The sequence below is a fragment of the Gossypium arboreum genome, chromosome 1, assembly GCF_025698485.1.
Source record: "Gossypium arboreum isolate Shixiya-1 chromosome 1, ASM2569848v2, whole genome shotgun sequence".
NCBI lineage: Eukaryota > Viridiplantae > Streptophyta > Magnoliopsida > Malvales > Malvaceae > Gossypium > Gossypium arboreum.
This window is the reverse complement of record NC_069070.1, coordinates 9,406,672-9,430,766: the sequence shown is the minus strand read 5'-3', so window position 1 is coordinate 9,430,766 and position 24,095 is coordinate 9,406,672. Positions and strand designations below refer to the sequence as shown.

The 24,095-nt window shown below is 34.1% G+C and overlaps 2 protein-coding genes across 2 annotated transcripts; one reads left to right on the top strand and one right to left on the bottom strand.

The window, feature by feature from the left end:
• Nucleotides 1-2,038: 2,038 nt before the first annotated feature.
• LOC128279400 (peptidyl-prolyl cis-trans isomerase FKBP15-1-like) lies at nucleotides 2,039-5,515 on the bottom strand. Its single transcript, XM_053018195.1, has 7 exons — nucleotides 5,452-5,515; nucleotides 5,059-5,093; nucleotides 4,939-5,001; nucleotides 4,284-4,364; nucleotides 2,437-2,506; nucleotides 2,188-2,252; nucleotides 2,039-2,056 (listed from the first exon to the last, which is right to left on the bottom strand). The coding sequence occupies exons 1-7, from the start codon at nucleotides 5,513-5,515 to the stop codon at nucleotides 2,039-2,041; spliced, it is 396 nt and encodes a 131-aa protein (XP_052874155.1).
• A 5,388-nt stretch (nucleotides 5,516-10,903) lies between these two features.
• LOC128279399 (uncharacterized) lies at nucleotides 10,904-12,436 on the top strand. Its single transcript, XM_053018193.1, has 3 exons — nucleotides 10,904-11,334; nucleotides 11,424-11,702; nucleotides 11,896-12,436. The coding sequence occupies exons 1-3, from the start codon at nucleotides 10,904-10,906 to the stop codon at nucleotides 12,434-12,436; spliced, it is 1,251 nt and encodes a 416-aa protein (XP_052874153.1).
• The last annotated feature ends 11,659 nt before the right edge of the window (nucleotides 12,437-24,095 follow it).

Below are 24,095 nucleotides of genomic sequence, written 5' to 3'. Positions count from 1 at the left end.
AAATCAAAATTTAGAGATTTTATCAAAAGCAAACATGTTCAAGTTCATTACGTTCTACCTCTTCTCTCGTCCTTTCCTTCCAAAGATTATTCACAAAATGTTATGGATAGTTTTTGCTCCTGTTACTTACATGGGTTGCATGGTTTTGCATGGCTGTTGTGTTCATTGTTCATTTTTGTTTTAATTATAATAACGAAACGCTGCCACTACAGGAAAATAAACTTTTAGCGGCATTTTTTTTTGCAAAAACGTCGCTATATGCAACGCCGCAAAAATTAGTGGCGTTTTTTCGAAAAAAATGCCGCTAAAGACCAAGACTTTTAGCGGCGCATTTTTAAAAAACGCTACTAAAGACCGGGACCTTTCGCGGCGCTTTTATAAAAACGCAGCTAAAGACCGGGACTTTTAGCGGCACTAATTTAAAAACGCCGTTAAAGACCGGGACTTTTAGCGGCGCTTTTTTAAAAAACGCCGCTAAAGATCGGGACCTTTCGCGGCGCTTTTTTAAAAAACGCCGCTAAAGATCGAGACCTTTCGCGGCGCTTTTTTAAAAAACGCCGCTAAAGACCAGGACTATTTGCAGCGCTTTTTTAAAAAACGCCGCGAATTTGCCCAGCTTTGCAACATGTGTTTTTGCACCTATATCCAACCCTCCTACAATAAATTCAACCAAAAACAACAAATATACCATGAAATCCAACCAAAACCCGCAAATTTAAATAATACTAAATTATACGAAAAATATATTATATAAATTGTAAATGAATATTCAAAATATTCTTAAAATAATGTTAAAAGTTACAAGAAAACAAATGTTTAAGATGGCGGATTTTGAAATTGCTGGAACATAGTCATCATAGATCAAGTCAGAATGGAGTTCATTGTATTTTTGCTCGCTCCACCTCCCTCATTGCCACCGCCGCCTCGCCATCGCCTCCGCTCTAAGTTGAGAAATTTGTTCATCTGTGCTAGCTTGTATCAATAATAAATATATAATTTAATTTCGACCAAAAATATTCTGACTCTACCACTACAAGCAATTTACGCTTAAAAATTTATAAATGTACTAAAACTTCATAGATGACTTTTAACATTAACAAAAAAATGGAATCTGAGCTTTTTTTATGAAGAAGAAAGGAAAGGTATGGGGTGGATGGCTGTCCCCTTTCAATATCTAAAGCTTCCAATGCAATCCCTTAAGTTGAGATAATATTTAAAAATAATATATTATTACTATATTGAAATTTAAAAATAAATCAGTAATAAAATAAATCAGGCATTAGAAACTTCAGAACAAACTAACCTTGTCTTTGTTAAACCAACAGAACAACCTGTAATAATCAAGAAATAGTTTTCATTCAATAACAAAGGCAACTAACAAAATTTTGCCTACATCACTATTTAGAGAGGCCGATCCGGCAACAATAAGCAAACAAATTTGATGGAATGCCCAAACTAACAATGGTGACGATGATAAGCAACAAAAACAATGAAAACCGAACTTGCTCACTTGAGCAGAGATTATTCAATATCAAAAGACACCATCATATGACTAATTGAAGTAAAGAACTGAAAACATTATAAAATTTATAGAAATGCTGATTATCATAAGTTCATTTGATGGGTAGTCTATTATTCGCAAATCTAAAACATTATCCCTCTTGAGCTTAATATGATTTATGGAATTTAACCGGATGGCCTAAAGAGTTCTAAGGAAGTGCTAATCACTACGTAAAAAGGTCTATGCGCACAAGAAGAAAAATCCGCTTTTCCTCACTAGAGTTTCGAAGAAACCCTCATCGTCACAAGGACAATTAACAGTCCACTTCTTTTGTCAACAAGATAATTACCCAAAATAATTGAATGTTTATATTCCCTTAAAGAAACATTGATTAAGATTGGGCAACAGCTATGAGATAGATATCACACATGATATGGCTAGAAAATGAAGTTAACCATTAAATATATGCTTGTATGTATGTACGCACTAAGGGAAAAAATAATCAATTTCAATTCAAAAACTTCAAAACCCATACAGCTAAAAGCCAGCAAGTAACTACCCCAAAAAAGAAAATACAACACATGAAGTTTAACAGGAGAATGATACATTTAGATCTGATTAACAATTCAGATCCATAAAGTGGTCAAAACTTTACCAGACTAAAGTAAGCATCATAAGCTACTTACCAAAGATTGGTCAAGTTCAAGAGATGCTAATGAAACAACTCCTGCAAGTGTTTCAAGTGCTATTCCTACAAGAGTATAACATGGTTAACAAATAACAATCTCACAACTGGATTGAACAATGGATATTAAAAGAAGGTAAACAACTTTATCAAAGACATAACATCAGTGATAGGAGAAAAATGCTAAATGGTGGTTGTGCTGAACATTGTCTTCAAAAAAACAAGTTTTAGAATCTAGAAAAATCTTTACCAAAGACAAAGGCATTAGATTCAGGATTATTAGAACTAAAGCGCCACCTGCCATCACTCTGGCGGAAAGCCTGAAAACAACTTGTAACATAAAATCAACCATTCATGAAAAACATACATAGCTATACAAATCAGGGCATAGAAGTTGGCTAAAGTGAAAAAGTTTATATAAACATAAGATTAGAAGTTTGAGTTAGTTCAAGTAAAGAGACGCCACAAAGGCAAATGTCTCCATCCCAACAACTTGTCCCACCAAAATGCTTTTTGACTCTAGGATGAAGTAATAGAATCTGTTCAAACACATGAAATTCAAATCTTCCGAGAATATTTACTACTGGATGAATGATGAATAAAAATCCAAAATGATTAAAAAAACACAACCAATCAGATCAAACAAAAATCTCAATACAGCAACAATTTTTTTTCTCAATCCTATATTATATAAGCTAACAAACATTACTCTTAACACCATAAATAGATCCAATCAGCAGGTTATTAGTAAATAATAATGAACACTATTAACAGCAAAAATTAACAGGATCTTTTGGAAAGTAAAGGACTTTGTTGGCTAAGGTTTCTAGCTCGGATTAAAGTTTTGAACTTGGAAGAGTTTTGAGGTACGTAAGAGAAGTTGCAACAGATGAGGTTGATTCTTGCTGGCATTGTGAGAAACAGATTTTTTTCCCCTTTTTTATAAATGATTGATTCACATAAAACTAAAAAATGATGACTTTCTTACAAACCTTAAAATGTGAGCTTAGATATTTGAAAACCCATGATAAAGAATAGGGAGATGGGGAACTAACTTCGGCTAGCTGCTAGATGCAGCTTGCAAAAAGACAAAGTGGATCCAAAACCCATCATTTTCATAAAGCAAATTTATTTCATTTTCCTATCTAAATTAAAACCCTTTAAAACAAGGGGGAGATTGAAGAAGAAAAATACATATTCTTAACCCTAGATTCCCTATATTTTGAACACCATAAACAATGGAACTAACTCATCATTACATACAAAAACCATGCTACAGAGGAACAAGCATGGAGGGGATTCTTAACATAACAATGAACAAAGAATATTAAGCCTATTAACAAAATTCACAAACAAATATTTGAAGTTCCATTCACTAATTCTTGAAATGTTCTTTCAAACAAAATTATAAACTAACAAAACTTACTCAAGTAATTAAAGAAAATGGATATGAGATTCTAAATTTAGAAAAAATCAAAGCAAGAAGTGTATGTAAAGTTTAACCTGAAACAACACTTACTGCTTTAATGTAGTGATAACGAAGAATGATGGAATTAGTTGCTGGAAAAAGTAAATTTGATCCCTATTTTCAAATATTAATGATAATAAAAAAAACTGTCTTAATACAAGTAATATTTTATTAATATAACTAAATTATAATAGGGTTGACAGTGGCAAATTAGTGCTGGTTATTTAAAGATTATAAGAAGAGAAAAAAGAAGTATCACTTGTCATGGATAGGCTCATGAGTGTTCCAAAAGATATATGTTTCATGTATCAAGGCCCCCATCTTTAGCTTTTCAGATAAGATCCGCCACATCTATATATACAACATATAAATAGTGTGTCGAGAAATCAATTCCATGTACCTAGATAGAAATGAAAGGTCAATTTCAAGTAAATATACTAGAGGGGTGCTACGAGGGTAGTGGATTGCACCAAAACAGTCCATTTAATTTGCAAAATTGCATCAAACAAAATCAAGACATAAGACAATAAATTTGAATGCTCAAAGATGAAAGAAGGCAAAAATCAAAACCAGCCTAGATAGAAATCATCAATGGGATTAGTTGTTAAGGGCAACTAACCTTTGATTACTTGTCCACTACCAAGCTCAAACTCAATGGGATCACCTCTTTCAAAACTGGAATCGAAAACCTTCCCATCAGTGAGCTTCCCCTGTAAAAAGGGGTGAAAATTTATGTAAACCAAGAAACTCACACCTCTTTGGTAGTAAACAATTAATTTTAACCATAAAAGTTTAGAAGCCAATATGTTATTGACCACAAAAATTCACACCAAATCATTTTCTTTTCTTCTTCTTTTTTCCCCTTCTTATACACCCTTTTATACAATGAATTAGAAATCTAATAATGGCACAAGCAAAATAATATTTGAAACTGGCATAAGTCTACATACATATATATTATATCCCAATAAGTAACGCCCATAAAATTAGTACAAGTTGATGGCCTCTTACTATAATAAAGTACAGAAAATTGCTTAAACCAAACTTCTATTTCCAAAATCCAACGAAGGAACATGCTATAAATTCGAAACCAATCTGACATATCAAAATATAAAAAAATGTTTAGCTCCTCATTTGTTACTAACAGAATCGTAAAGAATGACCTAAATTTTAGAAGAAAAGTGCAGGAGAAATAGGCACAATTAAATATTCTTCATTAATATTTTAAAGGTCAAGAAATATGATATAAAACTTAACATCGAGATGGAGCTATAGAAACATTACCCGATAGTGTACTTTTACTCTATCACCTTTATGAGCCTGGAATTCACATGATGGAGGCTTATACTATGAAAAGGTGAGAATGAAATAGTTAATAAGATCACAAGCAATGATTAAACTGACCAAGAAGTTAGAAACAAAAAATAACAGTTGATTATCTGTACATAAAAATAACTAAGGTTACCAAATGAAACGGAAAAATGAAAAACCTTACTCTATTTCAACTCTGCATTTCATTTGATTTCATGAAGAAACCTTACTCTGTTTATTCAGAGATAACAGACATGAACCAACCAATATTGCTAACCCTAAATAAACCAAGGCTTCCCTCTGAATTCGAGAAGTGTACCAAAATAAAATCAGTAATTAATTAAAACGAAAGAAAGCTGAACTGCTACAATTTTTTTAAAAATATTAAATTAGAAGACAATAGACGTTTCAACAATCGATTAGATCTGGAAATTATGACGCAGGATAATTAATAACCGAAAGAATATAATTGGATAAGAAACTTACCTAATGCGAAAAGAACCAACAGAAGCACAATCGCAACCACCTTCAACGCGCAGCTGATACTCATTTTGTTTCACTCTCTCTAACTCCGACTAATTCTCTCTCAACTTATATTCTCTGTAAATTTTGGCGTTGCGATTTTATCTAAAGCAAATGCAATCCGAATACTTAAAATGGGAAAAAGAAATAAGTACAAACTTGTATTTGGGGGACTTGGTTAACGAGCGGGTAACCAAATTGGGTGAGCGAGATTTTGCCTTTTTTTAATAAAAAATAATGGCCTTTTGTATGCTTTTCTAAAAAAGGCGGTAATTTTAGATTTTTGTATGTTTTCACTAAAAACGCCACTATAGCTCAATTTTTACTGCTTTTACCTAAAACGCCACTATTGCTCAATTTTAATTTTAATTTATTTTAACATATTTTTTCTATTTTTTCTTTCAAATTTTTGTGTTGAGATTATCATTTTTGGATTTTTTAAATTTTGAATATTGAACTTTTTAACTGAAATATGGACTAAAATTTTAATTTTAAATATTAAATTTTAAGTTTTTATTTTGATTTAATCATAGAGATTTTAAAAATAAATACATCAATATATTTTTATATTGAATAAATATAAATATTTATGTATGCAATATATAAATATAAAATGATGTTATCTCAATAATTGTGTTAATAATTTATAAGAACTAGATTAAATTAAAGTTTATATATACAATTGCACCCCGATCCCCATATTTATCCCTAAACACCTGAAAACTATAAATATAATTAACTCAACATTTTAAAATTAATACTCTCTTTTATAATTATATAAGAAAATATTTATCATATAAATTAAAAAACTAATTAATTTAAACCCTAAACTCTTAATCCCTAAACCATAAATATTAAAACATGAACCCTGAATCATGAACCTTTAACCCTTAACCCTTAACCCCTGAACCCTTACACCTAAACCTTAAACCCCAACCCTTAAACCACACTTAAACCATAATCCCTAAACCTTAAAATAGTAACTCATAAACATTAAACCCTTAACCATATAACGTAAACCCTAAAAAAACTAATTAATTTAAACCCTAAACTCTTAATCCCTAAACCATAAATATTAAAACATGAACCCTGAATCATGAACCTTTAACCCTTAACCCTTAACCCCTGACCCCTTAACCCCTGACCCCTTACACCTAAACCTTAAACCCCAACCCTTAAACCACACTTAAACCATAATCCCTAAACCTTAAAATAGTAACTCATAAACATTAAACCCTTAACCATATAACGTAAACCCTAAACTATAATGATAATTAATTCAATATTTTAAAATTAATACTATCTCTTTCACAATTATATAAGAAAATATTTAACATATAAATTAAAAACTAATTGGTCATATACCAAAAATAATTACGGGAAAACGGGGAAAATGATAGATGAGATTACGAGATATTGACTGGAAGGCCCGTGGGAGGGGTGAATCTTGGCGGTGGGAGGGTTTAGGGTTTTAAGGGATATAATTTAGTGTTTAGGGTTTTTAAGGTTTAAAGGTTTATTCTTTTAAGGGTTATAGATTAGTGTTTATGATATTTTTGGGGTTTAAGATTTTAGGGGTTATATGGCTTTTAGCGGCGTTTTACCAAAAGCGCCGCTAATGCTCCGGCTTTTAGCAGCGTTTTACCAAAAGCGCCGCTAATGCTTTGTTTTTTAACGGCGTTTTGCCAAAAACGCCGCTATTTCTCTGTTTTTAGTGGCGTTTTAACAAAAAACGCCGGTATTGCTCCGTTTTTAGCGGCGTTTTTGGTAAAACGCCACTATTGTTCTGTGTTTTACAATTTTTGAGGTGTTTTTTGATAAAACGCCGCTAAAAATGCCGCTAGGATGGGTTGGAATCATTTAATGAAATGACACATTTTGGCTTAATTTGTTCGCACAAACTGCACCGTTTTAAGTAATCGTTGCCAAGCTGTTAAGGGCTGTTATTCTCTCATTTATTAGGTGGAGAACAAGGACATGAGACAATTATGAAATTGGAGAATTCACAGTTCTTCTTCTTCTTATTCCTTTCTAAACTTTCTCTCTTCTCTTCTTAAATTTTCTTTTGGAAATTCGAAACGCAACAAGGATATTAGAGCGCCAACACGATCTATGGATACTGGTGGAGTTACTATCAGATTGCAGAAAGAGATTAGTCAACTTCAGCAGGAACTGTCTCAGCTTCGAGTTAACATTAATGCTAAAATAGCTACACGATTTAAGGAGTTTCAGGATGGATTTAAGGGAGACATGCAGGCTGAACTATATTCACTACTTGAGCAATTCTTAGGCCAGACTCAACATCTTGGAGTGGGAAGCTTTAGCTCGGGTCAGGGCAAAGGGAAAGGTCTTTTAGGAGAGTCACCTCTTAGATTTCCTCCTCGTAAATCATTGGCCCAGTCCCGAAAGTCAAAACTAGAACCTATAACTCTGTTTTCGCAGTTCCCGACTAATGAACCTAAGATCAATCAGCTCAAATGGGAGTGTCACCATTTCAATGGTGAGGATTTCCGTGGTTGATGGTCCAAGTTATAGCAGTTCTTTGAAGCAAAAGGCACTACAGATCATGATAAGGTCTGGACAGTTATGTTGCATCTGGACGGTAAGGCGTTGGACTGGCATCATTTTTTCACGCAAAGGAACTGGAGGTTGCATAAACTTCTTTGGGAAGGCTATGTTCGAGGTTTGCAGGCTTGGTTTGGATCGAATGTTTATCAGGATTCTATGGAGGAGTTGGTTTCCTTGAAGCAATAAGGAACTGTGGATAAATTCCATGATCGCTTTGTAAGTCTTCTAAACTAGATCCAACTTTCTAAACGACATGCTTTAAGCATCTTTATTAGCAATTTGCATCCGGATGTTAGTCAATACCTTAAGTTGTTTAAACCCTCAAATTTGTTGATGGTTATCTAGTAGCACAACAGGTAGAGACCATTTTGAAGGGAAATCCTTGAAGAAGTATAGTGATCAGTGAAGGATTAGGGAATCTGAAAACAATTTTCCTAGTTCTTATAGTGCAGGTACAGGTTATTCTAAACCGAGTTTTCAGGGGCCTAAGTCTCTTGGTTCATATGTTGGTCTACCAACTACCGGGAGAGGGTCTATTGCTAGTTCTAAACTTCCATCCAAGTCCCTTTTTCAGGATGAAATGGATGATTGAACGAAGAAGGGTCTCTTTTCTAGTGTTTTACTAAGTATACTCCCAGTCACAGGTGTAATAAGGCACAACTTTATTAGTTGGTAATTAATCCTTTGGATGACATTGGGGATTCGTTTCCAATGATAAATAGTGATAAGTTTATGGGCTGTCTTGACCAGTTGGTTATGGACGAGTCCAAGATGTCTCCTTCTCCAGTTCTTTCCCTGCATACACTACAAGGTACTTAAGGCCATTAGACTATGCGATTGGTAACTCGCATTAATCAACTCGATTTGTAAAGTTTGTTGTTGCAAGTTGATGACGTATTTTAAGCTCCTATTGGTCTTCCTTCGCAGTGGCCACATGATCATCATATTCCTTTACAGGATGAGTGCAAGGTTGTGAAGGTGAAACCTTATCGATATCCTGCTATCCAAAAAGCTGAAATTGAGAAATTAGTTCAAGAAATGTTGCAGGCAAGAGTGATTTAGGACAACAATATCCCTTTTGCTTCTACTATTGTTATGGTCAAGAAAAAAGATGGAAGCTGGCGAATATGTGTTTACCACAAGCAAATTAACCAGCTCACCATCAAAGATAGTTTTCCCAGTCCAGTGATTGAAGAGATTCAGCTATTTGCTAAGCAGTCCAAGTGCAGTTTTGAGACTACACAGGTGGAGTGCTTAAGTCATGTAATTGCTTCAAGTACTGTTAATATGGATAAGTCTAAGGTGGATGGGGTGCTCACGTGGCCTGTTCCTCAGTCTGTACGGGATCTGCGCGGCTTCCTTGGCCTATTTAGCTATTATCGACGTTTTATCAAAGGTTATGCCATTATGGTTACTTCTCTTACACGTCTTCTTAAGAAAGGGGTTCCTTGGTAGTGGACATATGCTGCTCATTTAGCCTTCCAACAACTTAAGTAAGCTATTTGTCAGGCACCGGTGTTGATCCTTCCTGATTTTACAAAAGAATTTTGTATAGAAATCGATGCCTGTGGACAAAGGGTGGGTGTTGTTTTGCAACAAGACGGTTGACCTGTAGCTTTCTTCAGTAAGGCCCTTGGTATCAAACACCAGGTTTTGTCCATAAATGACAAGGAAATGATGGCTGTGATTATGGTCGTTAAAAAATGGCATCTTGATATTATAGGTCACCATTTTTTGATTAAAACCGATCATCAAAGCCTCAAATTTCTCACTAACCAACAAGCCATTACTCCCTATCAGCAAAAGTGGGTCACTAAAATGCTAGGCTATGATTTTTCGATTGCCTATAGAAAGGGGTTCCATAATACTGTCGCGGATGCCTTGTCTCGCAGACCCTATATGCAGGAAGCTTTGCTGTTCCAGTGTATTGGTCAAACTCACCTTAACATGGTTCGATATATGGGCTCAAATTTTAGAGTCTTATGTTAAGGACTCTCGAGTACAACAGCTTTGCCAAGATCTCGCCCGAAAATCTCACTCCCATCCTCACTATACTTAGGATGGTGCACTCCGTCGCCGGAAAGGACAACTTGTTGTGGGTAGTAATCCCACTCTTCGCAAGACATGATTTGACATTTTCCATTAGTGCAACACTGGAGGCCATTTAGGGGTGCAGGCCACTTGTCATCGCCTGTCTAATATTGTGTATTGGAAAAGTCTTTCTGTTGAGCATTGGCCTGCAATGCAACAAGTGACCAGCAACAGCTCATCAAGCAGACCAACATTTTTTGCTGAACCGAGTGCAGCAGCTAGTTTCATTCATTTTGTCTATTTTAGTCCATTTGTAACTTGTTGAAGTTGACATGTAACTTGTAACTTATTATTAAAGTTGGTAGGATTAGTTTTGATTTGAATTTTGATGTAAAGTTGATATGTCAGCTTACTTTTGTATGTAATTCAAAGATTGTATTTGTTATGCATTAGTGGGAGCAGTTACATCATTAGATAACTGTCCAATTTTATGTAACTTACATATGTTTTCAAATTATCAATGAAAAAGGATGATGTTGTTCGGTTATCATCTCATTAAAACTCTTTCCATTTCATTTTTGCTTCAGTTCTTTTTGTTTTGCTTTTGTTTTAGCTTTGTTTTGCTGCATTTGTTTTAACAAATGGTAATTAGAGCCTATCATCTTTGAGGGCCACTGTTGTTGGTTGCTTTATTGAGAAAACAAAAGCTTGAGAAGAAATAAATTGAAGCTGTTGAGTTCGTTTTAGCAAAATGAGTTTTACTCCACCTCCACAACCAATGCTCACTGGAGAAAATTATCATATTTGGGTGGTAAAAATGAGGACATATCTCCAGGCACACGATTTGTGGAATGTAGTAGAGAATGATACTGAACCATCTCCATTGAGGGCCAATCCCACTATTGCTCAAATCAGGCAGCATAGTGAAAAGAGTACCAAGAAGCATAAAGCATTGGCTTGCTTACAGAATGGGGTGTCTGAAGTTATCTTTACCAAGATAATGGCCTGTAACTCGCCTAAGCAAGCACGGGAGAAGTTAAAGGAGGAGTTCATGGGTTCAGACAAAACAAGGCAGCAACAATTGATTAATCTCAGGAGAGATTTTGAAAACTTGAAGATGAAAGAGTCTGAGACTATAAGGCAATACTCAGATAGGATCATGGCCACTGTCAACAGTATAAAGCTCCTTGGAGAAGACTTCAGAGAGAGCAGAGTTGTTGAGAAGGTCGTAACCACTCTACCTGAAAAGTTTGAGTAAAATTTCATCACTTGAGGACTCGAGAGATTTGTCAGCTATTTCATTATCTGAGCTGATAAACTTCTTGTATACACTTGAGCAAAGGAGGGCCAATAGGCAAGAAGAGCATCTTGAAGGAGCTTTCCAAGGAAAGGAAAAAGAAGGCTCAAGTTCAAGTCAGAAAAGGAAGAAACATTGGCTCGATAAAAGGGAGAAACCAAGAAGGGATGGAGGCAGGAAAAGATTTCCACTATGCATTCACTGCAAAAGGAGTACACATTTGGAGAAATACTGTTGGTATAGACCAGACATCTAGTGCAGAAGCTGCAAACAATTTAGTCATGTTGAGAAGGTGTGTAAGAACAAAGGAAGGGACAAGGTCAGCAGCAAATGCAAGCTCAGGCTGCTGAAGACCTTCAAGCTCAAGAGGAGCATGTTTTCACAGCCTCTTGTTTTGCAACCTCAAGCAAAATCAAGTGTGATTGGCTAGTAGATAGTGGCTGTACACACCATATGACAGCTAATGAAAGGTTGTTCAAGGACTTCAATAGAAGCTTTGCCTAAAAAATCAGAATTGACAATGGGGACCTAATTGAAGTGAAAGGTAAAGACAATGTGGTGATCAACACTTGTTTAGATAATAAAGTGATTTCTGATGTACTTTATGTACCTGATATAGATCAGAATCTACTTAGTGTTGGACAGCTAGTAAAAAAAGGGTACTCACTGGTTTTTAAGAATGGCTTTTGTATTGTTGAAGACACATATGGTCAGGAACTGGTCACAGTAGCAATGACTGATAGGAGTTTTATGCTTGATTTGAACCAACTTGAAAAGAAGGCTTACACTAGCCTTGTTGATAATAATAGTCTTTGGCATAGGAGACTAGGCCATGTCAATTTTAGATCACTTAATTTGCTGCACAAGCTGAATTTAGTTGATGACATATCCAAAATTGAAGCCAAAGACACTATTTGTGAGGTTTGCCAGCTTGGTAAGCAAACCAGGTTAACTTTTCCAGCCAACATGGCTTGGAGAGCTCGAAACAAACTTGAATTGGTTTATTCTGATGTCTGTGGGCCAATGAAGACTCCTTCATTGAATGACAGCTAGTATTTTGTGTTGTTCATAGATGACTTGACCAGGTTTTGTTGGGTTTATTTCTTGAAGAAAAAGTCTGAAATGTTTGAAGCCTTTAGCAAATTCAAGGCTAGCTGAGAATTAGTCAGGTTGCAAGATCAAAGCTTTGAGAACTGATAATGGCATTGAATACTTATCTGAAAGGTTTCAAAAATTATGTGAGCAAGCTGGGATTCATCATCAGCTCACAACTATCTATACTCCTCAGCAAAATGGAATATGTGAGAAGAAGAATAGAACTATGCTTGATATGGCCAGATGTCAGTTATTTTAGAGCAAGCTGCCAAGCAAGTTTTGGGCTAAGGCTGTCAATACCTCAGTATACCTGCTCAATAAGCTGCCAACCCATGCTGTTAAGGACAACACTCCTTTTGAAGCCTGGCATGGACTCAAGCCAACTGTTTATTTGGCTGTGTTTGCTATGCCCTCTGTAATACCCTTCAACCCTAAAATGTCGCTGGAACAGGGTTACAGGGCATTACCAGACAAATCAGACAAATTATAGATAATTCTTAATAAAAAAAATTAAACAATTAATTATTTAACAAACATATTATAGTATAATCATAAATTCATATAAATTATATTTTTATTTGTAATTGACTTCATTCATTCAATTTAAATTTTTTTTATTAAAATTTCGACAACATTTCTTCTTATTTTTACATAAAACCCCCTTCAAGTTCAAACCAGAAACCAACTAATCCAAAACCAATGGCACAATCAAAAACAATTTAAACCTAAATACACCTAAATCATAACCAATTCATTAACATAATAATTTAATAACTAAACATTCATAATATTAATCAAAATTAACTAATAACTTCATTCATTTTCATTCTAACTTAATACCAAATTATATAATATAATCTTTACCATTTTATCAAACTAATAACAAAATATGGTATACCATTCTTACAACCAACATTACAAGCATATCTATGTAACCTATACAACACCTAGTACATGCCACTTTCAATTAAGAAAAGAAAACATCACCAAAAATCTTTTGCTAGAGTCGGGATCGTTCGGATGTTGGACCGGACATCGACTCCTATTAACTGCAAGCGGAAACAACACACGCTGAGTATTCCATACTCAAGTGGTATTACCATAATTCAAATTATAATAGCAATAAAGAATTATAATTACCAAACATGTAACTATCCAATTTCTCAAATATCAAATCATTCTTAAACTTTCATTAATTAATAATAACAATACAATTTTAGCTATTCTTCAATTTCCATCACATATCACATGTAACAATTTCAACCACTACATGAACATTAAGTTCATGCCTTTCATTTTCAATCTCAATTTCAATCCATAATTCAACTTTCTCATTTCTTTCAATATTTCAATAATATAATTAATCAATTTATTTTAAATTTCTCATTTCAGTTGTTCACCCTATTAACAAACCCGGACTTTGACGGATACACGGATTCCAACCCAAACACACCAGTACAGCACATTGTGCCTAAAACGGTACATAGTACCTGATCAGTACACGACACATAAAGTGCCTAAAACGACACACGAGGTGCCTGATATGGCACACGAGGTGCCTGAAATACGACACATAAAGTGCCTGATCGGTAAAGCCGACAAATCCCGTACACTTCTAGATCCTATGGCATGCCAATTATATCCGACTCAGCCCAACTAGTTAATAGGGTATTTCAATTCTCAATTCACTTTCATTTCCAATCCAAGATCACTTTTCAATTACAATTTCACATTCAAATCAATTTACAATTCAATTATACATACACATTCACCATTCAATTCAATTCTCATTCAACTCAAATATCAATACTTATCTTATAACTCACTTATTAAATATAGAATTTATATAAAACATTTAATAAAAAAGTAATTTGAATTATAGTAATACAAACCTTGAATTTCTCGTTTTAATCCTCGATAGCTTTCTCCTTTCCTTTGTGCGCCGATGTCTTGGATTCTTTGTTAACTACGAAAATAATAATAATTTATAATCATCAATACAACACAATTCAATTTAATCCATGAGCCTAAACATACAAATTTAACATATTTTTTTTGTACATATAATTCCACTATTTACTTATATGTTCATTCAAAGCTGTCTACTTGAGTCATTGTTACTAAATCATTTATATATTGAGCTAAGAAACTCCAAATTAAGATCCGCTAATTTTTCCTGAAACTAGACTCACATGTCTTTTTACCATAAAATTTTTAGAATTTTTGGTTTAGCCAATAAGTACAGTTTATTCTTTAAAGTTGCCCCTGTTCTGCTGTCAAATAGTTCCGACCATTCTTCACTAAAAATTAATTATCTCCTTGTACAAGATTCGGACGATGTTCCCGTTTGTTTATCTTGAAAATAAGTTCATTAGATATTTTAAACATATAAATTCCAACCCATAATTATTTTTATACTATTTTTAATGATTTTTCAAAGTAAGAACAGGGGAACCCAAAATTTATTCTGAACTTATCTCACAAAACTTATAATATCTCATGATCTACAATTTCGTTGCTTACACCGTTTCTTCTATGAAAAACTAGACTCAATAAAATTTAATTCCATATTTTTTTCATTCTCTAGTTTTATTTCTATAATTTTTGGTGAATTTTCAAATTCAAAACACTACTACTGCCCAAAACTATTTTGGTGTAAAATGTTAATAACCAAATTTACAACACCAATTCACACTTTATTTCTATTCAAATTTCATTTAAACTCAAATTTAACTATTAAATTTTCAACATATTTTCCTAATTTTGAATTTTCCTCACTTTAGTCCCTAAAACACGAAACTTATATGTGAAAAATAAAATAGAATAAAATAAATAAAATAAAGAACACACAAATTTTACGTGGAAACCCTTTCGGGAAAAAACCACGGGCAGAGGAGAAGAAAATTCACTATGTCGAAAAATTTGACTCTAATACAAGAGGAATAGACTATGTCTATTTATAGGCTTGCAAAGCCATATTCTAGTAGGATTGAAACACCTTATCCTAATCAATATAAAATAGATGGAGTTTAATAAGGTTTAAAAACCTTATTCTAAAATAAAATAAAAGAAGTCTAGTTCTATATGGATTTTACTTTTATTTTATTTTCCATCGTATTTTATTTAAATAAGAATTTGGGTCACTTAATTCTAACAATCTCCACCTTGACACAAATTCTCAATGAACAAGTTCTTCATCGCGAACTTTCAATAAACAAGTTCTTCACCTCTTCCAAAAACCCTTAAGGGTTTAACTTCAACAATGAACACCAACCAAGTCTAAACAATGCTCAAACTTGGTTATAGGAAGTGACTTAGTCATCATATCTGCAGGATTTTCATGAGTGCTAATTTTGCTCACAACAATATCACCACGAGCAATAATATCACGAACAAAATGATACCGAATATCAATGTGTTTTGTTCTCTCATGAAACATTTGATCTTTTGTAAGAAAGATGGCACTGATTGTCACAAAATATCGTCTTGATTTGAAGGTCTTCATTGAGTTCACTAAATAGTCCCTTCAACCAAATAGCTTCTTTACAAGCCTCAGTAATCGCCATGTACTCACTTGATTGCTAGACAAAGCGATCGTAGTTTGCAAAGTGGCTTTCAACTAATTGCACAACCTCCGATTGTAAAGACGTAACTGTGAGAGATCTTCTTCTATCAAGGTCTCCAGCAAAATCAGCATCAACATACCCTATAACTCCATCTTTAGTTCTTCCAAACGTAAGCAAACATTAGTAGTGCCTCGTAAGTATCTTAAAATCCATCGAATCGCTTTCCGGTGTTCTTTACCAGATTCGCCATGTATCTCGCTAATCTTGACCGATCGCATATGATAAATCGGACGTGAACAAACCATAGCATACATGAGAGATCCCTCTGCACTAGAGTATGGAACATGTGACATGTACTCAATCTCATTATCGATTGAGGAGATAAGGCCGATGAAAGTCCGAAATGGGCGCTAAAGGAGTACTAATGAGCTTAGCACTCTGCATATTGAACTCGCAAAGAACTTTCTCAATGTACCCTTCCGACTTAGGTACAATTTACTTGCTTTTCTATCTTTGAGAATCTCCATACCAAGTATCTTCTTTGCTGGTCCTAAATCTTTCATCTCAAATTCTTCACTTAGTTGGGCTTTAACCTTTCTTATCTCTCTTTTATCTTTTCTTCGCTATCAATATGTCATCAACATAAAGAAGTAGATACACAAAAGAACCATCACTGTTTTTCTTAAAGTAGACACAACTGTCAAAACTACTTCTTTTGAAATCATGAGAAGTCATAAAGGAATCAAACCTCTTGTACCCTTTGTCTTGGTGATTGTTTCAAACCGTAAAGGGACTTTTTCAGCAAGCAAACATAGTCCTCTTTTTCGAGACTATAAAACCCTCGGTTGTTGCATGTAAATATCTTCCTCAAGTTCTCCATGCAAAATGCGCTTTTACATCTAACGCTCAAGCTCCAAATCATGCATGGCCACAATACCAAGCAAAGCTCGAATCGAACTATGCTTAACAACCTGGAGAGAACACATCTGTGAAGTCCACTCGAATTTGATCAGTAACCCTTTGCAACAAGCCTTGCTTTATATCCGGTTCTTCAACTCCGGAGTCCCTTCTTTCTTTTAAACACCCATTTACAACGAATGACCTTTTTACCTTTAGGAAGTTTTACAAGATCCCATGTTCTTTTTGTGAAGTGATTCCATCTCCTCTTGCATAGCAAACATCCACTTTTCGAGTCTTCACAGACTAATCGCCTCAGAATAATTAAATGGCTCTTGATTCGCATCTATATCTTCACTACATTTAAAGCATAAGCAACTAGATCAACCTCGGCATACTTCTTTGGAGGTTTAATTTCTCTTCTTGTCCTGTTTTTGGCGATAGAGTATTACGGTGAAGAAGCAACTCTATTCTCAATTTTGTACTAGCTTGAGGAGTTGATTCGTATTAATCGATGCTCCACCGCTTTTGGTTTTCTTTATTGGAAGAGTCTTTAAGAGATAAGTTAGGTAGCATAGCGTTTCATCAAAACAACATCTCCGCTAATCACAACTTTTCTATTTTCAGGACACCATAACTTATAGCCTTTTACACCACTTTATAACCAAGAAAACGCATTTAATGGATCTCGGTTCCAATTTTCCATTATCAACATGAGCATACGCAGGACACCCAAAAATCTTTAAATCGTAATAATTAGCGGGATTACGGACCATACCTCTTGTGGAGTCTTTTCTCAATGGCAACGGATAGAGATCGGTTGATCAAAAACATGCGAGAGGTCGCTTACGCCCAAAATGACTTCGGTAAGTTGGCATTTGACAACATACATCGAACCTTCTCCATGATCGCTCGTTCATTCGCTCGCAACGCCGTTTTGCTTTGGAGTATGACGAATCATCAAGTGTCTCATGATCCTTCCGACTTGCACAATCTATTAAACTCATCGAACGTAACTCTAAGCCATTGTGCATGCGGAGGTATTTTATCTGCTTTTTCCGTCTGTTTTTCAATCATAATTTTCCAAGACTTAAATGTGGAAAACACATCGCTTTTACGCTTGGGAAGAACGCCCAAATTTTTCGGAAAAATCATCAATAAAGGTTAGCATATAATTAGCTCCACCTCTCGAAGGCACTCGGACGGCCCCACAGATCGAATGGATATACTCCAACGTTTCCTTCGTGTTATGGATTCCTCTAGTGAATCGAACTCTCTTTTGCTTCCCAAAACACGGTGCTCACGAAATTCGGTTTGCAAATTCCTTGCCCATTAAGAAGTCCTCTTTGCTTAATTCGCCATGCCATTCTCACTCATATGCCCTAGGCGCATATGCCAAAGTTTAGTAATATCATCATCGACAAGGAAGAGGAAGCGATACCAGATCACCGAGATGAAGAGAACCTCAGAAACATATAACTTGGCAATCTTTCTTTGCCCTTTCATCACAACAAGGACCCTTTTGAAATCTTTAAAACCCCACTTTCAGTTGTGTATCATGCCCTTTTGAATCAAGAGTACTCAACGAAATTAAATTTCTTTTCAATTCGGAACATGCCGCACGTCACTAAGTGTTCGACAACTCCATCAAACATCTTAACTTTAATTGTTCCAACACCGCGATTTTACATGAAGCATTATTTCCCATCAAAACAACACCTTGAGATCATCGTTTCATAAGTTGTAAACCAATCCCGATTGGGACTCATGTGGAAGGTGCAACTGAATCAAGTATCCACTCGCTTACTTTAGAATCATTGATGAAGCAACTAGAAGTTCACCATCGTAGTCTTCTACAACATCACTTCACCGAATTTTCGGTTGTTTTCCTTTTGATTCGCAGACCTCCCTTTTAATCTTATTTTGTAGCTTATAGCACTCAGATTTAATGTGCCCTTTCTTCTTGCGAAGTTGCAAGTTTTACCTCTGCTTGAAGATTTCGATCTACCCTTAGATTTACCACGAGGATTCCGTTCCTGTGTTCTACCACGATTATCATCAACATTCCGGTCTTGTCTCCCACGAACAATGAGACCCTCTCCCTGAGAGTTGGGTTTAACCACAAGATGCTTCATCTTATCATACGAGGTTAAAGAATCATAAACCTCATCAACTGTGAGAGACTCGCGGCTATATAAAATCGTGTCTCTAAAGGTTGAATAAGACGGGGGCAACGAACAAAGTAGAATCAACCCTAGATCTTCCTTATCATCTCGAACCTCCATGGCCTCCAAGTTTGAGAGAATTTCTTTAAACACTGTTAAGTGTTCGTGTACAGACGCACCTTCCTCCAAACGATGAGCATAAAGACGCTGCTTCATATGCAACTTGCTTGTTAGAGTTTTCGACATACATATTTGTTCTAGCCTCTTCCATAATGCGTGGTAGTTTTCTCTTTCATCACATCCCGCAAAATTTCGTTGGACAAATGCGAGATGTAATTGTGTTAATGCCTTTCGATCCTTACGCTTCTTCTCTTCATCTGTTAATGTCGAAGGCATCTTATCTATCCTAGCAGGCATCCTCTAGATCCATCGTGCAAGAACGCTTGCATCTTAATTTGCCACAACGCAAATCGGTGTTGCGATCCAACATCGAATTTCATACTTCAAAGACGCCATTACCGTGATCGAGATGAATAACCCGGAAGCTCTGATACCAATTTGAGAAAAATAAAATAGAATAAAATAAATAAAATAAAGAACACACAAATTTTACGTGGAAACCCTTTCGGAAAAACCACGGCAGAGGAGAAGAAAATTCACTATGTCGAAAAATTTGACTCTAATACAAGAGGAATAGACTATGTCTATTTATAGGCTTGCAAAGCCATATTCTAGTAGGATTGAAACACCTTATCCTAATCAATATAAAATAGATGGAGTTTAATAAGGTTTAAAACCTTATTCTAAAATAAAATAAAAGAAGTCTAGTTCTATATGGATTTTACTTTTATTTTATTTTCCATCGTATTTTATTTAAATAAGAATTTGGGTCACTTAATTCTAACATTATAGCTTACTTTACATTTCAATCCTTTTATCTATTCTAACTTAAATTTCATTTAATTAAACCCTATTTCATCATTTTATTCAATATAAACTTTTTTTAGAAACTTAAGAACTTCTAAACTACCAACTTAATTTCATCAAAACCTTGTTTTAATATTTTTAAAACCTCAAAAAAAAAGGACTTGGTTGAGCTTACCAATTAAACTCCAAGCTTCAAAAACCCTATTTCTCCCTTTTTTTTTTTTCTTCTTTCCTTCCCCTGTTCGATTGCTTTCTATTTTCTTTTCTTTGTTCTTTTGTTTCTTTTCTTTATTCTATTTCTTTTATTTGTTTTAGTTACTAATAATATATTATAATAATTTAATTATATAATATATAAATATCTTCTACTTAATTAATAAGAAAACATGTAATCATGTTACAAGTGTATATTCATGTATTATTACACATGTTTATTTTCTTTTTCAAACATTTGTTTTTACTTAATTTAATTCTAAATATAATATTATTTAATATAATTTATAACTTAAATAAAATGATAGTAATAATAACTAATTAATTAATCAATATACAATTATCTAAGAAAAGCCTTAGATCTTTAACAGCTTATGCCACCTTATCTATGCTAATTGGTACAGTTGCCAGTTTGGTCCTTTTTATTCTCTATTGATCTATAATTGAACCTTTGCCCTTTATTCAATTTAATTCTTTTTCTTAATTACTCTTAATTAAGCTAAGCTCACCTAATTAAAACTTAATTAGACACACTACTAGACTCATAATTATTCCTAATAATTATTTACGAACTCGATTTACTAAGACGGAGGCCCGATAATGTACTTTTTCAGTGCCCGTGAATTTTGGGTTATTACACCCTCATCCCAGCTGAGAAGAGAACCAAGCTGAAATGGTGATGATGCAAGGCTGATTGAAGAAGACCAACCTGACAACAACCTGGAACTAGTTGAAAACAAGCCTAGCTGTAACATCCCCTACCCGTATCCATCGCCGAAATAGAGTACGAGGCATTATCGAGGAGTACAAAACACTTACAGATAATTTAAATATATTTTCATAACAACTTGTCTTGGTTTCATACTGTTTCATATTTAAGCTTTACTCACCAAATATTTGAAATATCATCTTTATGCAAATAGCACACATGAGGTACATAATTCCATAATTATAAATGAACACATTTGTTAAACATATTCCATATTCATACGTCGTTGCTCAGTGCCACGATTCACAACTCCGTATGGTTTTCCTTATTGAAATACCATACCTACATTTCACAACTTGGTATGGTAAATGTCATACCTATGTTCTTAACTCAGTATGGATAATACCATACCTACGTTTCACAACTCGGTATGGATGATTCTATACCTACGTTTCACAACTCGGTATGGTTAATACCATACTTACGTTTCACAACTCGGTATGGATGATACCATACCTACGTTTCACAACTCGGTATGGTTAATACCATACCTACATTTCACAACTCGGTATGGATGATACCATACCTATGTTTCACACTTTGCCATGGATCAACCATTGTCTTTTCCGTCAATTCATCTTGTCACTGAACTGAAGTGCTCAATTTGATCATTTATTCAATTTTCATGCTTTTACATTATTCACGATTTTATCATCAATACATATGAAATAACACATCATGAAATTCATAAAGTTAACAAATGGTCACTAAAATTTAGTTATACAAACTCACAAGTTTGATTTTTGTATTATAACGATAATTATAATTTCATAATAGATATTCCAAATAAAACATTATATCATTTCTAATTCAACATTTATCGATTATAATCGGGCATGTGATCAATTTATACACAAGTTATTCATATATATATATATATATATATATATTTTCCTTCTCCTCCTCTCCATCCACATCCTTGGTATAAATAACACACTTATAAGTAAGCTTATCCATAATTTTCACTAATTACTTATATGAATATTCAAGCTATCCACCCATGTCATAGTCACTAAATTATTTATATCTAAGTTTAAGATCCGCTAATTTTCCCTAAAACTAGACTCAATATCTTCTTACTATAAAATTTTTCAGAATTTTTGGTTTAACCAATAAGTACAGTTTATTCTTTAACGTCACCCCTGTTCTGCTGTCTGACAGTTCCGACCCTTCTTCACTAAAAATTAATTATCTCCTAGTACAGAATTCTAATGATGTTCCTGTTTGTTTCTATTGAAAATAGACTCATTCAGAATTCTAGACATATAAATTTAAGCCCATAATTATTTTTCTTAAATTTTTTATAATTTTTCAAATTCAGAACAGGGGAACCCGAATTCATTCTGACCTTGTCTCACAAAATTCATTATATCTCATGAATTACAAATCCATTGCTTACATCGTTTCTTCTATGAGAAACTAGACTCAATAAACTTTAATTTCATGTTTTGTTCATCTTCTAATTTGATTTATACAATTTATGGTGATTTTTAAAATTTTGTCTACTGCTGCTGTCCAAAATTGTTTTAGTGCAAGCTGTTTATTACCATTTTTCCCCTAAGCTTTTAATAAATAACAATTTCGTCCCTACTCAATTAGCCTCTCAATTGAGCTGATTTTTTTCAGTTAACACTTTATTCTATCACTTTAAACTACTTTACAACCTTTGGAAATCATAATTTCAGCACTAGACTTTAATTCCAAACATTTTCACAATTTGGTCCTAAAATCAATTTCCATCAATTTTACTTGATAAAATTATCATATATCTAAATTAAAGATTCAATTCTATGTTTATTCATCATATTCTTCCAGCACTCATCCATAAAAACTTTAAAAATTAACCATGAAATCAAAAACTAATGAAATAGTAAGTTGGACCTAATTGTAAAAGTCCAAAAATATAGAAATTTCTAGGAGAAAGCAAGAATTAAACTTACATGTAGCTAGAGAATGAAACCAGCTTGAACCCTCTTCCATGGTTATTTTTCAGCTAATGAAAATAAAGAAAAATAAAGAGAATTCTAGATATTCCAATTTGGTCCCATTTTTATTTAGCTAATTTTGGCAATTTTCCAATTTTGCCCTTATTTCACCCCTTTTCCTGATTTTTCTCAGCTATTGTCGCCCATAATATCTCCTTTGGACTTATTTGCACTTTAGGTCCTTCCCTATTTGACAATTGAGCTATTTAATCTTTTTTGCAACTTTTACACCTTTTTCAATTTATTTCTTTTTATTTAATTAACCACCCAAACGTCAAAATTTTCTGACGAAATTTTAATACTACCTCACTAACACTCCATAAATATTTCTAAAAATATTTATGGCTCGGTTTATGAAGTCAAGGTCTCGATACCCCATTCTCGACCCAATTTACCTAATTAATTCTTTTAAATCACTCACTTCACTAATTCAAAAATACTTCTATATTCACACTTGCCTCGTAGGTATTAATTTATTAAATTTTTGACTCATTCGTCGGATTTAATGATCTCAAATCACTGTTCCGACACCACTGAAAATTAGGCTGTTACACTAGCAATGAAGACTTTGATGATGCTCCTGTGAGAGGCACCAGAACTATTGCTGACATCTACCAAAGATGTGATGTTGCAATAGTTAAACCTTTAGATTTTGAGGAAGCTACCAGGGACAAACATTGGAAGAAGGCCATGGAAGCTAAATTAGAAATGATCCATAAGAATGACACTTGGGAATTCGTAGAAAGACTAGATCATAAGAAAGTTATAAGTGTCAAGTAGGTATTTAGAGCCAAGTATAATGTTGATGGCTCACTGAACAAGCACAAGGCAAGGCTTGTGGTGAAAGGCTACAGTCAGCAATATGGCATCGATTTCATGGAGACTTTTGCACCAGTAGCAAGGCTAGACACAATTAAACTTTTGTTTGCCTTAGCTGCTCAAAAGCAATGGAAGGTTCACCAATTAGATGTTAAGTCAGCGTTTCTTAATGGCTTTCTCAAGGAGGAGATTTTCATTGAGCAACCTAATGGATTTAAAGTCCTAGGACAAGAGGACAAAGTTTATAAGTTGAAAAAGGCTCTGTACGGCCTAAAG

Excerpts from the sequence above, each read along its gene's own strand:
- LOC128279400 (XM_053018195.1), bottom strand. The coding sequence starts at position 5,515 with ATGAGTATCAGCTGCGCGTTGAAGGTGGTTGCGATTGTGCTTCTGTTG. Across the intron at positions 4,365-4,938 it reads GAGTAAAAGTACACTATCGG|GGGAAGCTCACTGATGGGAA; the intron begins GTAATGTTTCTA and ends CCCTTTTTACAG. Across the intron at positions 2,507-4,283 it reads TTGAGCTTGGTAGTGGACAA|GCTTTCCGCCAGAGTGATGG; the intron begins GTAATCAAAGGT and ends AGTTGTTTTCAG.
- LOC128279399 (XM_053018193.1), top strand. The coding sequence starts at position 10,904 with ATGAGGACATATCTCCAGGCACACGATTTGTGGAATGTAGTAGAGAAT. Across the intron at positions 11,335-11,423 it reads GTAACCACTCTACCTGAAAA|CAAAGGAGGGCCAATAGGCA; the intron begins GTTTGAGTAAAA and ends TATACACTTGAG. Across the intron at positions 11,703-11,895 it reads AGAACAAAGGAAGGGACAAG|AATTGACAATGGGGACCTAA; the intron begins GTCAGCAGCAAA and ends CTAAAAAATCAG.